A 17,747-nucleotide genomic window follows, 5' to 3' on the forward strand; every position below is an offset into this window, starting at 1 on the left:
TTTATACATGAAACTCTGATCAAGGTACCTGGCCCTCATGCCTCTCCTAACCTAGAGTTCAATAGGTCTCTCTTGGGAATTTCCACTTGAATAGTTCTCAAACAGAACTAATTATATCCCTCACTCCAGCTCAAACGTACGCTTCCTCCAAATTCCTCTATTTTTGTTGGATACCACCATCTTTCTAGTCACCCATGTTCATAACCTTTTATTTGGATATAATCTGAGTTTTCCTACTTCTTTAACCTCCATATCCATTTAGTTTCCAAATTCCATAAATAATACTTTTAGAACATGTCTCACATAGGTATTTTCTTTATTCACAAGGCACAAACCTGGTTCAAATCTTTATTATCTCTCAACTGAATTACTTAGAATAACTTTTAATTAGTCTCTAAAATGATAGCTCAAATCCAATCCACCCCTCAAACAGCTGCCAAAATAATCCATCTCATTTTTTCTACTAAAAAAGCTAGTTGGCTCCATGGATACGGTGCCAAAAGTGGAGTCGAGAAGACCTACATTCAAATGTGGACTCAGACACTTGTGAGCTGTGTGAAACTGATCATAATTAAGTCATTTAACCTTTCAAAGTTTTAATTCTCATATGTAAAATAGGCATAATAATATTTGCATTATCTAAAGCAAAGGATTGCTATGAGCAAAGCACTTGATAATCCTTTAAGTGTTATACCAACAAACTGTTATTTTTGAATATATTTCTAGTCTAACTTTTAACAATAGCATCCAATGCAGTGCCTAAAGTACTGGTTTTTATTAAGGGTATAGCTAAAAATGCTGAGCAGTGAACAAAAATTACAGAAATGTCCTTATTTCCTAATATAAATTCCAAAATAAACAGACCTCCATTGGAGAATGTCTCTCCTTTATTCCACAACTGAGAGCTAAATATGATCTTAATAGTCTTTTTGGTAGGACTAACTTATAATTTCAGAAAGAGGATCAGACCTTTTTTTAAAAAATATCCTGAAGAGTATTTTATAACATCTGTTAAGAATGTCACAATCTTTCTAGGTGGAGAATTTTAACATAAGATTTAAATCCTTCCATTTTTAGAGGTCACCTTATATTATAAAATTTCCTACCAAGCTTGAAAGATTTCAGGTAAAGGCCTAGTAAGGAAAAGTCCTCTGAGAATCAGCATAATATAATGCTCAGAAATAATATTAGAATATAAGAAATATTATAGGAAATGCTAAATCACCAAAACTTTGATCATCAAGTGAATTTTGAAGAACACAAAAATTCATGGAAACCGTCTATTAAGCTGCATGATTACAAATAATGATAAAACAATGAATCTTTAGAATCATGAAGTATTTCAAATAATGAAATTTACATTTATTTTCTTGATCAGGTCTCAGTAGAAAGTAAAAAATTAGAATCAAATGATCAATTCTTGTGTAAAGCCATAATACCATTTATGTAGTCTATTCTGAACCCAATTTAACTTTTTACCCTTAAAAAATATAACTTGCTTTAGTTCTTTCCTCCTCAATCATTCCTTTAAATTTATTCACCAAATGCTGTTGTTTTTCTATTTTGAGGTTTTTCCTCATTGCTCTGATTTTTCTCTTATAACATGACTAATGCAGAAATATGTTTAATGTTATTATATATTTAAAAAACCCTATATCAGATTACCTGCTGTCTAAGGGAGGGGAGAGGGAGGGAGAAAAATCTGAAATTGGAAAACTTGTATAAACAAAAGTGGAGAACTATCTTTACATGTAATGGGAAAAATAAATAAATAAAATACTTTAAAAAAATTTATTCAACAAAGCAAAAACTTTCGTTTAAATGTAATGATGATGTTATGTTTAGAAAATTATAGTACCACAGAATTGATTATTTGAAAGTTAAAACTATCCTTAAGTTACACCAATTGAATTTATTCATCCACCAGAAGAAAACAAACAAAAAATGTTAGGGAAATCAGGTTCTGTCTACAATCTTCTACCCAGATAAATAAGGAATAGCATATAAAGGAGAAAAAGCATTTTTTTCCATCTCCCATAGTATTTCCAGAGGGGTAGGTGTGGGAGGGAGAGAATCCTAACTATGTCTTTGGTATGCAAATTAGCTCAGGAATAAACTACATAATTCCTGAAGAAATCGTGTTGGAGTAGAAATATGTGATAAGCAATCAAATGATGAAAACATATTAGGTCATTTTAAAACTCAGAATCTCTGCATCACTAAACAGAGATTTCCTATAAATGTTATATGGGACTAACAAAAGAAGAGTGGATGCGTTATGATGTGAAATTGTCTGACAAGGCAAGAAAAAATAAAAGGGCAGATAATTTATACTGAATAGACAGGGTGAGTAAAAGCCAGAGATATTATTATCATCTGTTGTGGCATATTGTGGTATAACTAGAAAGAAGGGGGAATTCTATGTAAATGTTGTACAGGGCTAGCAAAATGGCACAAAAGGAGGCAACAGTGATTATTATTAAGAGAACATGTATAAAATGGGTGCAGTTCTTACAGGTCATTCCATTTACTCTCCTCAAATTCCCTCTACCACAACTCCAAATTTAAATACTACCTACCAAGTCTTTAATATTGAAAATAATGGTCAATAAAAATTTATTTCCAAACAAGATGATGTATGAAGAAAAATTAAGATAAACTGAACTTTCCCTTATTAAATGGATAAAGATATTTCGGCTAATAAGTTTGCTATGAATTCCTATTAAGTGATCCTTTTTTCCCACTGATTTCCACTTTAAAAATACCAAGTTCACTGTCTGGTAAATACTTTGAATGAGGTATAAAAATTATACTTAATGCAGGGAAACTTGTAAAAACTATCTACGTAAAAGAAAAAGAGCAATGAGATAATAGTAACCTGGGAGTCAGAAAGACCCATATAGGTTCAAGTTCTACCTGAGACATATAAATCTGTTTGATGAGGGGTAAATCACTCAACTCCCAAAGTCCTGGATAATGCTGTAAGACTATGAGTAACAGTCAAGATGCTTATCTACATTGGTAAACAGTTTCCATACCAGCAGTTTCTGATAGCAATGAAATCAAAGGAAAAGAAAAGCAAAAAAGTTCCACAAGAAATCAGTTAAAATATTTTTAAATGACTATTTTACATAAAAGAAACTTAAGGTGGGGCAGCTAGGTGGTGCAGTGGATAGAGCACTGGCCCTGGAGTCAGGAGTACCTGAGTTCAAACCCAGCCTCAGACACTTAACACTTCCTAACTGTGACCCTGAGCAATTCACTTAACCCCAATTGCCTCACTTCAAAAAAAAAAAAGAAAGAAACTTAAGGTAAAACACAGCAATTGCAGAAAATCTAACATTATGATCATTTAATTCACTCATATTCTTCACAAAGTAGCAAACAATGAATCTCATTTAAGATTTAAACAACTTTAGTGATAACAACTTTAACCACAGTGATCCTTTTTATTTGTTCTTATTTTGTAAGTTTTCCCCAATCGCTTGAATTTCTTAGCCTCTTTCCAGGAAGTTCACCTGAAGAGACCTCTGTACAATGTGTGACAACATCTCAGTGATATGAGGGAGGATATAGAACAAAGAATTCACTGTGGTATGATAAAAACTCACTGGACTAAATCAGGATGAATTAGGGTCCTTTACCAAATCTGATATTAACCTTGTGACCTTGGGTAAGCTATTTAATTTCTATGGGTGCAGGTTTTATCTTTTTTTTTAGACAGACTTAGAAACTGTAAACTCCCTTTCAGTTCTAAGATCTAATCTCCCTACCTAAAATGCCCAATCCTTGCCAAACCATGAAGATTTGTACAATTTTCTGTTGCAACATTTAATGATCAGACTATCAGCAAATAGCAGGAAATTATTCTAGAGCTTTGTTAAATATGGTCACTAAAATTTACATCAGTGACCCAGCTTCCAAAGAATAAGGTTATAATAAAAAATAGCCTTGCAGGGGGCATCTAGGTGGCACAGTGGATAAAGCACCAGCCCTGGATTCAGGAGGACCTGAATCCAAATCTGGCCTCAGACACTTGACATTTATTAGCTGTGTGACCCTGGGCAAGTCACTTAACCCTCATTGCACAGCCCCCCAAAAAAACCCACAAAAACAAAAACCAACTACAACAACAAAAAAAACCATCCCCAAAACAAACAAAACCCAGCCTTGCAAGGAAAAAAGATCCTTGGTCCATCAGTAACATGAAATGTTCAAAGGACCAAACTTAAACTAATTACAATATAAATAAAACTGTTAAAGAAAGACTGAATGAGATGATCATTTCATTGACAAGTCATGATTTCTTTATTAACAATCCTCTCATTCTGGACCATGCTCACAAATGTACTACTTTCTAGAGGATAATATAACTATGCTACAATATCAAAAAATTCTATATCTATTATTAGTACTATATATATTAAGTAAATTTGAGAGTAAATTTAACTCCCTAAACTTAAGAGTTTTAGGTAATGAATAGCATACCCTACATTTCAGCCAATAATGTCATTTTTTAAAAACATTACTTTTAAATCTCGAGTAGGCAGACTCTTAGCACAAACAAGTACCTCTTCTTTGAAGGACTATTGTGAACTACAATTTAGACAAAATCTGTTCATTACGTCTAGATGGTTCTTTAATCTCAAGATTGTTCATGGCTTCTTAGGTCAATTGTAAAGAATTCTATGGTAAGGAGAACATTATAGGAACTTAAATGTATAAACTGAATTGAAGTTAATAGATTTAACTCCTCTATAAGACAAATGACAGTTGTTCCACAGCTACAGAGTACATGTATGATTCTAGCCAGATTTCTTACAAATGGTATCAAGAGTAATCAAGTGATATATAAACAGAAAAAAAAAGTCAGCTGCAAATAAATCTCTACGGTAAAAAAAATCAATTCAAAACCCAGGCCTTATAGAAGATCATAAAATCACAGGATAAAAGATTTAGAACTAGAAGTCATCTAATCTAAACCCTCTATTTTCCAGTGAGGAAACATAAGAAGATTAAGCTATTTATCCAAGGCCATACAGGTAGTTGACATCATGGACAGGATTTGAACTCATGTCCTCTGACTCCAGAGAAAGTATATTTTACTCTGTACCTCATTACCTCTCCCTCTCAATAAGACAGTGTGATAATCTCCTCATATAGAGGACAAATTATTACAATCCTAGTACTGATGTGGAATTGGCACATTCACCAAGAACAAAATTTTTTGCTTAAACAAAATACAATTTTTTATATTTTAATTTTTATATTTTCAAAATTATTACAAAATATAGTAGAGAAAAAATTTTAAAAACATTTTTTCAAAAGAACTTCTGGAATGATATATTAGTTTCAGAGAGTAAAAAAAGTATTTCTAAAAATTTGGTACCTCTGCTTTATGTCACTTAGAATTTATTACTTCAATATTAAGTTTTATTAAAAATCAAGTTATATCAATGCTATACAATAGGGTTGTAAGGACTATAATGGGAATGCATAATATAATCTTAAAATATTAAGTTAGGATTTTGGATGTTATTATGTCCAATGTGAATTAAATGAAAGCATCCTATTTCCCTAATGTAATACACTCTGGACATTCTTCACAGTCTTCATATTCAATTTCTTTCCTAACACAACTAAGTAAGTGCTAGTGAGAGTCTGCAAACTATAGAACACTGGAAGCACAATAAAATAATTATATCCCTCAAAAGGTATAAAAATATAGGAAAGATTCTATTATAGACAGAATAGAAAGTGAACAAATTCATACAAAATATTTTAGTTTTATTAAATTCTTTGTATATAGTCTTTACTGAGGCTGAGGTGTTAAGGGAATTGAAGTTTGAACATTTCAGGATAAAACAATTTTACCTACCTTAATTTACACACCTTTTCTCATTTTCTTTGTTGTCTCTTTGCCCTAAATCTAAACAGTACTAAATCAATTCACACAGGGATTTGTAAAAATTTTATTTTAGCTCTCCTTATTGCCTTTTTTTGCCAATTATTTTTTCCAGTCTCATAAAAATAAGTTTTATCAGGTTTATTATTTTTGAATAGCAGATTAACAAAATATTTTGTCAATATTATAAAATTCAATGTAGGGTAAATACACAAGAACACGGGGGTAAAAAAAAGCTTAAAGGAGAGAAATAAAAATGAAAATTGTATAAATTGTATAAAATGCCAGATTTTAATTCCAAAAATTATGACTGCTTCTAGTTTAATTTAAATAAGAGCTTACACTAGGTACAATAGTAAATAACATTTACTATTAATTTTAATAAATAATTAATTAATAATAATTAAATTTAATAAATTTAATGTTATTTAACATTAAATAACATTTTACATCTGCAGTTTCATATTGCTCATAAAAATTTTAATAAGATACTAATTACCACCTTATATCCAGGTCCTAACTGATGTATTGCAAATATCTGTGCTGGGTTGAGTGCTTCACTGAATACATAAACTGCACCAAGTTGACCACAGAATACTCTATTTGCATCAGCGGTTTCTGAAGATCCAAGAAAGCACTTATCATAGCTCTGTTTAAAAATAAAAAAGTACATATATAATGTCAAATAAACTATTTTTGAATGACATCAAAACAAAAGTTTGTTCCCTTCATCACTATAAAATATAGCAATATCATGATTTTTTTAAAAAATCAAGATCAAATAAACCTTCAGCAGTAGCTTTCTTTAAATAATGCTCACATTCCTCCTACTTAAAAAAAATGAAATATACTTACTTCTGTTTTCAGTATCCATTGATAACTTCTCAATGATCACCATCATCTTAGTTCTAATCACACCAAAATAGTAAAAATAATTGACAGACAAAAAGCTTAAAAAATAATATAGAAAATAAACTTACATCATTTGTGTTAACATGCCAAGCCATGTCACCATATGAGACCAGCTGACCATTAACATAACATCGTATTTCACTATTTCTCCAACGGTTGTAGATATGAACAATGCTGATCATGTACCACTTAAGGGAATGGAAAAAAAAAGGGTGGAACAATGTATATAATTTTTTTTTAGTAATTACAACAAGTAAAAAGTATTAAAATGTTCATATCACATAAGATGATAAAATTCAATTTATCATAGAAAAAAATATAATTCAAGTTTAAAGCAAATGATTCCAACTATGTATTTCAGACTGGCAAAAATAAAGTAGTTTGTTTTATCAAATATTTAGCTAATTGCTAAATATTTATGAATTGTTTTTGAATTTTGTTATCATAATTAGGTATAGGTGAATAGGAAGAGATGAAATTTGTTCTTAATTCATCACTATCATTTAATAAATGTTTTAAAATAGATATCAAAAAGAATGTTTTATATTAACGCAAAAACCCCACTAAGACTTTATAATCTAAAACCAAATTCTACCACTTCTCTCTGAAACCTCTTTTTTTTAATCTAACTATTGCTGTTAATACTGATACCTTTCTCTTTATCCTCCAACTTCCCTGAATAGCAAATTTAAAAGTTGTAGCAAATGTATCTTCAGAATAGATCTTGCATCTGTCTGTCCATTCCATTTGAAATGTTAACACCTTAATTTAGGCTTAGACTTTTTCTAATAGCTTTCTGCTCTCAAGTCTAATGAGGGAGACAAGTAAAAAAACTACGTACAAACAAGATATATACAAAATAAACTGAGGGTAATTTCAGAGAAAAGACATTAAAGTTAAGGAGAAATGGGAAAGATGTCTTACTTCATAAGGTGGGACTTTAATTGAGACAAAGGAAATCAAGGAAAACAGGAGGCAGAGGTAAGGAGTTAAGATGCATGGAGGATAGACAGTAAAAATTCCTGGTATCAGGAGATGGAGAGTCTAGTTCAATGAACAGAAAGGAGGCCTATGTCACTGGATCTCACATCCTGTGGACTATGAAGGAGTATGTAAGGACATGGTCAGATCTGCTTTTTCAGATAAATTTGACAGCTTAGAGGAGCATACACTGGAACACAAAGAGACTTAAGGTAGGGAGACCAATCAGAAAGTTATTGTAATAGTCCAGGTGTGAGGTGGTGATGGCCTGCAGTAGGGTGGTGGCAGTATCAGTGGAGAGAAGAAAGCATATACAAGAGATGCTATGATGATAGAAACAAAAGGGCTTGACAATTGGATGGAGGTGGGAGCAGGATGAGAACAACTGGGTTAAGGATGAAATTTAAGTTGAGAGCCTTAGTGGCTAGGAGAATGGTAGTGCCCTGGAAAGTAATAGGAAGTTCAGAAGAGGGGAGGTTTAGGGGGAAAGATAATGAGTCTAGTTTTTGAATTGTTGATTGTAAGATGTCTATGAGATAACCAGTTTGAGACGTTCAATAAGCAGTCAGAAAAGTGAGACTAGAGGTTGGGAAAGAGGTTAAAGCTAAACAAATGGATTGAAAATCAATAAGTGAATCAATGGGAGTTGAGATTACCAAGGGCAATAGTATAGAAGCAAGAAGAGAAGAGAAGAGACTTAGGACAAAACCTTCAGAGACCCCTATAATGAAATGGATAAAGATCCAGCATGGGAGCCTAAGAACAAGAGACAAACTCTATATCGTATCTCTGAAACCAATTCAGAGAGGCAGGAGGAGAACCAGAAGAGAGCAGTATCATGAAAATCTAAAGAGGATCAAGTATCAAGGAGAAGAGGGTGACTGAAAGTGTCAAAGGACATAGAGAGGTTCAGAAGGATGACTGACAAAAGGCAATTAGATTTGGCATTTTTAAAGGGCATTAGTAACTTTAGTGAAAGCAATTTCAGTTGAATGATGAAGAGTAGGCAAGAAAAGTAGACCCCCATCTCTGTGAGAATAGGCTCAACCGTGTTAGCCACAGGGGTAAATCAGAATCTCATCCCTATTCCTTTTCTCTGTTTTGTCCTCATACAAAAATCATCAAAAGGTCTTTTAAAACATTTTTTTAAAGATCCAAAAGAGGGGTAACAGAGAATATTTTCTCTCCCTATAAATCACTGCCAAGATATCTAAGGAGGAAAATTGATGAAATATCACTAAAATATCAGTTATGAGACTTTTGCTGTATGCAAAAGGAAGCTGGGAAAACATCTTTACTACTGCTGTACCTTATCCCAACTCACACCATAGGCAGCCAATGAGACTGCTAATTGGGGTGCAGCCCTGAAAATCTCAGTATACACCACATTTATCTCTGAAGCCTCAGATCACTCAGATGTCTTCCCCTACTATTTCCTCCTTTACCTCATCTCACATGAAGAGGTGGTCCTTCTCTTTGTCAAGGTTAACTACTCTACATTCCCCACCTTGATCCAATTCTATATTACTCTCATTCAGCAAACTGCCTTCTCTACCATCCTCATCACTAAATTTCAACCTATTTCTACATATTGATTGTATCACTGATGCCTCCAAACATGCCTATATCTCCCCACCAAATATATTTTTAAAGCCTCAAATTGATTTAACTATCACTGCTAATTATCATTCTATATCTTTCATGCATTCTCAACTATAGTTTCTTAAAAACCCATTTAGAATCAGTGACTCTACTTCCTCTCTTCTCACTCTTTTTTAAGCCCTCGATAATCTGACTTCTAACCTCAACATTCAACTTAAAATGCTCTATACAATTACCAATGATGCCTTCAAATTTTTCTATTTTGCTAATTATTTCTGCTTTGAAGGCCATAAATTTTGCTTTCAAAATCTGTATTTTTCTTTTAAACCATTTAGGAACATATCTTTCTATAGTTTCATGCTGTCTTGAGAATCAAGAGGAACTTCTACTTTATAAAATATTAATTTGTTTTCCTTTGTCTTGCCATATTTATTCATAGATGTCTGCAGTCTTTTACCTGATCTGAGTCTATACTCCTGTTATTAATATCTTTCCTGCTGGCATATTTGCTTATGCTCAAGGTCTGTAATTCTTCTTCCTCCAGATTTTTGGCAACTTCAGGTTGTTGTTGTTGTTGTTGTTGTTGTTAATTTCCCAATCACTCATTCTCTTACACTTTCTCCTTTGATGGTAATTTTCCAGGGAGCTAGACTTGAAAGCCTTCTCAGCTTCCTCCCAAGCCAGGTAAATCACAGATAATTCATATGTAAAGATAAAACTGGCCCAGCTGGATGCTGGACTCTTTCCCTCAGTTGAATATTCCACTGCCTCCCATATGTGTCCAGAGTTTCCTTTGTTTAGTTCTCTAGCTAAGCTTTGTTGGAGAACAGATAACTGCCATGCTGTCTCAGCCTAATTAACCTTCCACTTTTTGGTTTGCTGTAACTCAAAGCACAGGGGGTAGAGTTAAGTTTTTTTGGAGATCTGGTTATGCAGCCCAGATACTGAAATGTGGTGGGTAATAAGAGAGGGGGTATGGAGAAAACATGTTAAGGATTGGGGATTAGCCTTCTCTGCAATTTTTTTCATTGAATTGTTGCCTTGTTTGTCTTCTTAATATCTGGAGATATTGATATTGCTTGATCTCGTGAATAATTCCTATTAAGGAAAGGTTGGACAGTTCATGAAGATCAGAAGAATGTCAGGGGCAGCTAGGTGGTGCAGTGGATAGTGCATTGCCCCTATAGTTAGGAGTACCTGAGTTCAAATCTGGCCTCAGACACTTGACACTTACTAGCTGTGTGACCCTGACCAAGTCACTTAACCACAATTGTCTCACAAAACAACAACAAAAACAAACAAAACTAAACAAAATTAAAAAAAGAAAAAAGAAAAATGTCTAGTCTTCAATCTTGTTGAATGGAATGAACTTGAAATCTAAATTATCTCCCTGCAGCCTTTGACACTGTCGTTCACCCTCTTCTCCTAGATAATTGATCCTCTCTAAAAGCATCATCCTCATGTTGCTTTTCTTCTACTTCATCTACATGGCAGAAGACTACTTTTCTGACTTATTTTCTAAATTCTTCACCACAATTCCTTAAGGATCCAACCTGCATCTTTTCTTCTTCTTTCATACTATTTACTTTGGTGTTCTTATAAGGTTCCATGGATTCCATTATTAACCATTAGCAGGTGATTCTGAGATCTATTTGTTCAGATTTAACCTCTCTCCTGACCTACAGTCTAATACTGCCAAAAGTTTCTTGGCCATCTCAAACTGAATGTCCCATAGGCATTCCAAACTCACTATGGCTAAAACAGTTCTTCTAATCATCCTTCTAATCACCTGAGCTCATAACCTCTTTGTCATTCTCAACTCCTCATTCACTCCACATTCATACTCTGTTGCTAAGTTTTGGTTTTTTTTAATTAAGCCTTCACAATATCTCTAATATATGATTCCTCTACATGCACACAGCAGCCACTATAGTGGCAAGTCTTCATTACTGCACACCAGAAAATTGTCTTCTGATTGAACTCCCTACCTAAAGTTTTTCCTCATTCTCTACTCAGAAACACCAAAGTAATATGTCCATGTCACCTCCTTATGCAATGAAGCCCAGTGGTTCACAATTACCTCTAAGATCTAAGATCAACTCTCTATTTGGCTTTTAAAGTCCTTCATGACCTGGGTCCTTCCTACCTTTCTAGTTTTCTTAGATCTTATTACCCTCCAAATGCTCTAAAATTTAGTTGACAGTGACCTTACACAAGGCACTCTATACTGCACAACCATATCTAGGTGTTTTCAGTGGATATTCACTATACTTGGAATGCCTTCCCTCATCTTTCCCTCCTGGCTTCCTTCAAATCTCAGCTGAAATATCACTTCCTGAAAGCAGCTTTCCTTGTCCTCTTTCATATTAGAGGTTTCCCTTTAGGATTGTTTCCAATTTATTTTGTGTAAACTGTCCCAAAATGGCATGAGGTCTCTTTGGATCTAGAGATTCAGTAATAACTTATTTTTTATAGTAATATATCAGTCGGATCGCACAGGAAATAAAACTGTCCATTTGCAAAAATATGAAAGTTTGGTGGGCCATTCAAGCCATTAAAAACATTAGAACTAATGAATTATATATATGTGTGTGTGTGTGTGTGTGTGTGTGAGAAAAATTTAAAAAACATTATTTCAAAAGAACTAGAATGATGTATTACTTTCAGAGAGTAAAAAAAGTATTTCTAAAAATTTAGTACCTCTGCTTTATGTCACTTAGAATTTATTACTTCAATATTAAGTTTTATTCAAAATCAAGTCATATCAATGCTATACAAAAGGGTTGTAAGGACTGTAATGGGAATGCATATTATAATCTTAAAATATTAAGTTAGGATTTTGGATGTTATTCTGTCCAATGTGAATTAAATGAAAGCATCCTATTTCCCTAATGTAATACACTCTGGACATTCTTCACAGTCTTCATATTCAATGTCTTTCCTAACACAACTAAGTAAGTGCTAGAGAGAGTCTGCAAACTATAGAATACTGGAAGCACAATAAAATAATTATATCCCTCAAAAGGTATAAAAGTATGGGAAAGATTCTATTATAGACAGAATAGAAAGTGAACAAATTCATACAAAATATTTGTTTTATTAAGTTCTTTGTATAGTCTTTACTGAGGCTGAGGTGTTAAAGGGATTGAAGTCTGATTATCAAAGTAATCAGAGCAAAGGTCTCAAATTCCAAATGTCTTAGGATTTATTCCTCCCTCATTAAAAGTGCTGCATTTAAGTGACAATGAATAAAAATTAATTCTATTTTGAAAATGTCAAACTACCTTTTTAGATAAATGGAAAAACACAGAGGTATCACAAAATGAGTATTGGGTATCACTATTCCACCAGTGTTCAATGTTTTAGTTTGCACTGTTAGTTTATTCTGTTCAACTAAAGTCAAAGGTGATGGTGACATGTAATAATTACCCTCCACAATATGGTGACATTTAATTTAGCCTTGGTGATTATACATTTCTGTGTAAACCCACAATTGGCCAATATAAAGTTTCAAGGATAAGCATAACCTACACCACAGTTAAACCAAGGAAAAACTTTAGGGAGGAATGATAAAAATCTTCAATTTGAAGAGCTATCACCTGGAAGAAGGGAGAGACTTTGTTCTAGTTGGTCCAGAGGACAGAATTATGACCATTCAGTTGAAGATCCAAAGAAGAAAATTAATAAATATTGAGGTGAGGAAAAACTTCCTAATACGGAGATTTATATAAAAATGAAAGAGGATATCTTGGGAGGGAGTGGGTTTCTCTTCCTTGGAACTCTTCAAGTAAAGGCTAAATAGTAATATCATCATTTATCATCATGATAACAAATATTTATGTTGTACTTCAATGTTTGCAAAGTGCTTTACAAACATTTCCTTTGTCAACTATTAAATAGAGAACACTCTTATTTGTGGATGAGTTAAACTGGATGGTACCTTCCAACTCACATTATTTACAGTATGAACTAATTGCTTTTCCAGTTAGAGGCCTCATCTCCACAAACTTCAGTGACTTCAACATCAAATTTCTCTTATTTCTAAAATTTGTCTTTTATTTTGCCTCTTACCCATATGTTGTGAATCTATAAAAATATCTGAGGCCATAGGTTTAATGAATGGTTTCTTTATCTGATTTTAGGTCTTCTGAACTTCCAGACCAAGTAAAATATATCCAAGATACAAAAGACTTTCCAATTTATACTGTAAAGTTTAGGAATAAAAATACTTCACCTAAAAGAAACAATCTAAAAACATTTTCATTTTTACTTACCTTTCGTGGTTGAAAATCATATTTCACACAGTGCTGAAAACCTTTGCCCTTTGACTTCAGTGAAGTAACTATTAAACAGTTGCCAACAAAATGAGCAGAATAACCAACACCTTTGCTAGTACGAAAACTGTTAAAAAAAATAGAATAAGGAATTAAACTGAATAGTATCAAACTCCTATTAAAGACATATAGGTACACAAAACTTGTCATATGGCATAGAATAGGTATATACTTGCAGACAAAACAATACAATCTAACATTCTGAAACTATTTGTGTGTTGGGGGGTGGAGTGAAGTGCATAGAGGCAATGGTCTGAACTACTGAAAAGTAAGATTTAAATTATTTTATTAATTAATTTTAATGTTATATTCAAGTACACAGAGTAACAAATTACTGGCTGACAAATACTAACAGAGGTCCTGGCCTGACCACTAAAGGTCATTATCCCACCTTAGGATTGTGAAAGAGTAATAGCTGTACATTTAGATGACATTTTAAGTTTTGTGAGCAGCTTTACATACATCACCTCAATTGATCATCACAGTAATCCTGTAAATACCACATATCTAACTGCCCTCATTTTATAGATGAAAAAACTGAGGCACACAAAGGTAAATGCCTTTCCCAGTAATCACAGAGCTAGTCAATAAGAAACTACCCTAATATTTACCTACTAAATCATAATCATAAATGTGTCCATTAGAGGAGCTCCTGCTCTGGAAGTTCCCAATTATCAATGAAATCATAACTCCTTTGCAAATTTGCTTATACACAAGTACAGTACAAGGTAAAGTGTTGTGATACAAATTTAAAATAAAAAATGTCCCTATAGCTCTCATTCTACCTGACCAGAATCAAAGAATTTATACAGATAGAAACACAAGATAATTTAAGGAAGGAGAAAGCATTAATAACTAGGGAGATCAGGGAAAGCTTCTGACAGGAGGTTGCAAATAAGGTAACATTTGTGAAAGAGCTTTTTCCATTTGAAGACCTGAGTTCAAATATGACCTCAAATACTAGCTTCAGGCAAGTCAGTTAACTTCTATTTGCATCAGTTTCCTCAAATGTAAGATGGAGGCTAGGGGGCGGGCAGCAGAAGATAAGAGCACCTACCTCACAGGGTTGTTATGGGGATCAAATGAGATAATATTTGTAAAAAGCACTTAGCACCATGCCTGACACATAGTGGACACTATAAAAATACTAATTCCGTTTCCCCTTCTCTTTTTAAAGTGTAGCACAAATCAGAATGGCATTGTTATAGTTATTTCTCTTCCAGCCATGAAACTTTCTTTAGCACCTGTGTCCTTCTCACCCTGGAACATCCCTTAGCTATGCTAGACCCCTTCTTCCAATTGTGACTAACTCCCAGGCCTCCATTTTAGCAAGGGTTGCAGGCCAGCCTTCCATCAATCCTCTTCTGGCTCTGCTTCGGGATCTCTGGATTTGGCCAACATGCCTCAGCAGCTGTCTCAACCTCAAACTTCACTCAGAGGCTGGTGTTTTCTTTTTCTGGAAGCATCTTTCTGCCATTCTCCCTTTTCTCCCATTTTTTAGTTCATACTGGAGCCTCCATGTTGGAGAAGAGTCTAGTTGACCATCCTTTATATCTTTACCAGCTCTGATTCTGATTCTCTAAACTCTGACATGACATTCTGATAGGTACCTTTCTATTGGCTCCCTACTTGTATTCTTTTGTATCCTACCTTCCCCCATTAGATCATAAGTGCATTGAGGGTAGGCATTGTGTTTCTTTTTCTTGTATTTGTATACCCAGCACATGAAAGTTTCTGTCACATTGTTATGACCCCATGGTAGGCCTTTCTATCCTCCGTTACCTCCTGAAGTTTGTCCAAGCTCATGTTCCTTGTTTCCATGTTGCTATCTATCAATCTCATCCTCTGCCAGCCCCTCACCTTTTGCCTTCAATCTTTCCCAATATCAGGGGCTTTTCTAACATGTACTGTTTTCTCATTATGTGATTTAAGCTTCAGCTTCAGAACTTGACTCCCCAGTGAATAGCCTGAATTAATTTATTTAAGTATTGACTGATTTGATCTCCTTGCTGTCCAAATGGCTCTCAAGTCTTCTCCAGCACCACAATTTGAAAGTGCAGATTCTGCAGTGCTCAGCTTTCCTTTACTCCAGCTCTCACAGCCATACATTGCTACTGGAAAGACCATAGCTTTGACTATATAGAGCTTTGTCAACAAGGTAATGCCTCTGCTTTTTAGCATGTTGTCCATATTTGCCATAATTTTCCTTCCAAGGTGCAAGTATTTTTTAATTTCATGGCAGCAGTCACCATCTACAGTGATCTTTGAGCCCAAGAATATAAAATCTGACTCTGATTCCATTTTTTTCTCCATCTATTTGTCAGGAAGTGATATGACCAGTTGCTAAGACCTTAAGGTTTTTGTTTTTCTTTTTTTTTAATGTTAAGCTTCAAGCTAGCCTTTACCTCTCCTCTTTCACTTTCATCAAGAGGCTTCTTAATTTCTCACTTTCTGCCATCAGAATGGTATTGTCTGCATATCTGAGATTGTTGATATTTCCCCCAGCAACCATAATTCCAGTTTTTGATTCATCCAGCCTGAAATTTTGTATGATATACCCTGCATATAAGTAAATGAATAAGGTGACAATGCACAGTCTTGTCATATTCCTTTTCCAATCTTAAACTAATCACCTGTTCCATGTTCAGTTCTAACTGTTACTCCCTGGTCCCCATACAGGTTCCTTAGGAGACAAGTAAGATGATCTGGCACTCCTGTTTCTTTGAGGACTTGCAATATTTTGTTGTGATCCACATAGTTAAAGGCTTTAGTGTAGTCAATGAAGCAGATGTAAATGTTTTTTGTCAAACTCCCTTGCTTTCTCAATGATCTAGTGAATGCTGGCAATTTGGTCTCTAGTTCCTCTGCCTCTTAATTTCTTCTGCTTCTGTTAAGTGCCTACCATCTTTGTCTTTTATCATGTCCATTTTTGCATGAAACATTCCCTTCATATCTCTGATTTTCTTGAGGTGACCTCGTCTTTCCCATTCTATTGCTTTCTTCTATTTCTTTGAATTGTTCATTTAAGAGAACTTTTGTGACTCTCTTTACTATTCCTTGGAATTCTGCATTGCACTGGATATATCTTTCCCTTTTTCCTTTCCCTTTTGCCTTTCTTCTTTCCTCAGCTATTTGTAAAACCTCCTCAGTTGTTTTGCTTTCTTGATCTTCTTTTTCTTTAGGATGTTTTTGTTGCCATTGCCTCTAAAATGTTTCAAAGTTCTGTCCATATAGGTCTTCAGGCACTCTTCTACCAGATCTAATCCCTTAAATCTATTCATCACCTCCACTTCATATTCATAAGAGATGTATGGTCTGATGCTTTTCCCTATTTTTTTAAGTCTGAATTTTGTAATAAGAAGCTCATTATTTGAGCCATGGTCACATAATAACTAAGCACTTAATAAATGCTTGTTTCCTATTAGCTATAATAATCCCAGTTATGGCATCCAGTTATGATTTTTTTAAAGTTAGCTAGCTCTCTTAGAGAGGCAGGATGGCAATTGTGGACAAAAAGATAGTCCCAGAAGCAGAAAGTCTTGGTTCAAGTCCTCTGACACTTGACAGGTTTAAGTCCTCTGACACATTTGTTGTGTAACCCTTGGAAAGTCAATGAATCTCTCAGTACTCAAGGCAACTCTCTAAGACTATAAATTGCAAAGAAAGTGCCAGCCCTGTCTTGCATTGGTTAAGCAGCCAGACATAAGAACAATCAAATAACATTAAGAATCAATGTTATTTATAAAGTGATTAGGCTAGAATTATAGTTTTAAGTCATGAAAGAGGTAAAACTATAAAATAATCATACTTATTTGATGTTTTATAAACTGCTCTGAAGGTAACTACAAAAGAAGTTTCTAAAACATTTCCATGTGAAAGATCTAGAATGAATACTTGTGCATGTATGCATACTTTTTGTGAGCTGCATGTGAGCACAATCTCTGTCTCTCTTTCTCTCTCTCATCTGTCACTGCTTCCTGTCTGTTGACCAGGTGATAAAAAGGTATCTTTTT

The 17,747-nt window shown here is 34.0% G+C and overlaps 1 protein-coding gene across 6 annotated transcripts in view; it reads right to left on the reverse strand.

The window, feature by feature from the left end:
- The window catches only part of NBEA (neurobeachin), a 764,716-nt gene that overhangs the window by 636,936 nt on the left and 110,033 nt on the right, over positions 1-17,747 (reverse strand). For all 6 annotated transcript variants that reach the window (XM_043991721.1, XM_043991715.1, XM_043991718.1 and 3 more), the window contains exons 6-8: positions 13,675-13,801; positions 6,886-7,005; positions 6,408-6,554 (exon numbers count right to left, since the gene is read on the reverse strand). In XM_043991721.1, coding sequence (XP_043847656.1) covers positions 6,408-6,554; positions 6,886-7,005; positions 13,675-13,801 — 394 coding nt within the window. The remainder of the gene's footprint in view (positions 1-6,407; positions 6,555-6,885; positions 7,006-13,674; positions 13,802-17,747) is intronic.

The sequence above is a fragment of the Dromiciops gliroides genome, chromosome 3 (assembly GCF_019393635.1).
Source record: "Dromiciops gliroides isolate mDroGli1 chromosome 3, mDroGli1.pri, whole genome shotgun sequence".
Taxonomy (NCBI): Eukaryota; Metazoa; Chordata; class Mammalia; order Microbiotheria; family Microbiotheriidae; genus Dromiciops; species Dromiciops gliroides.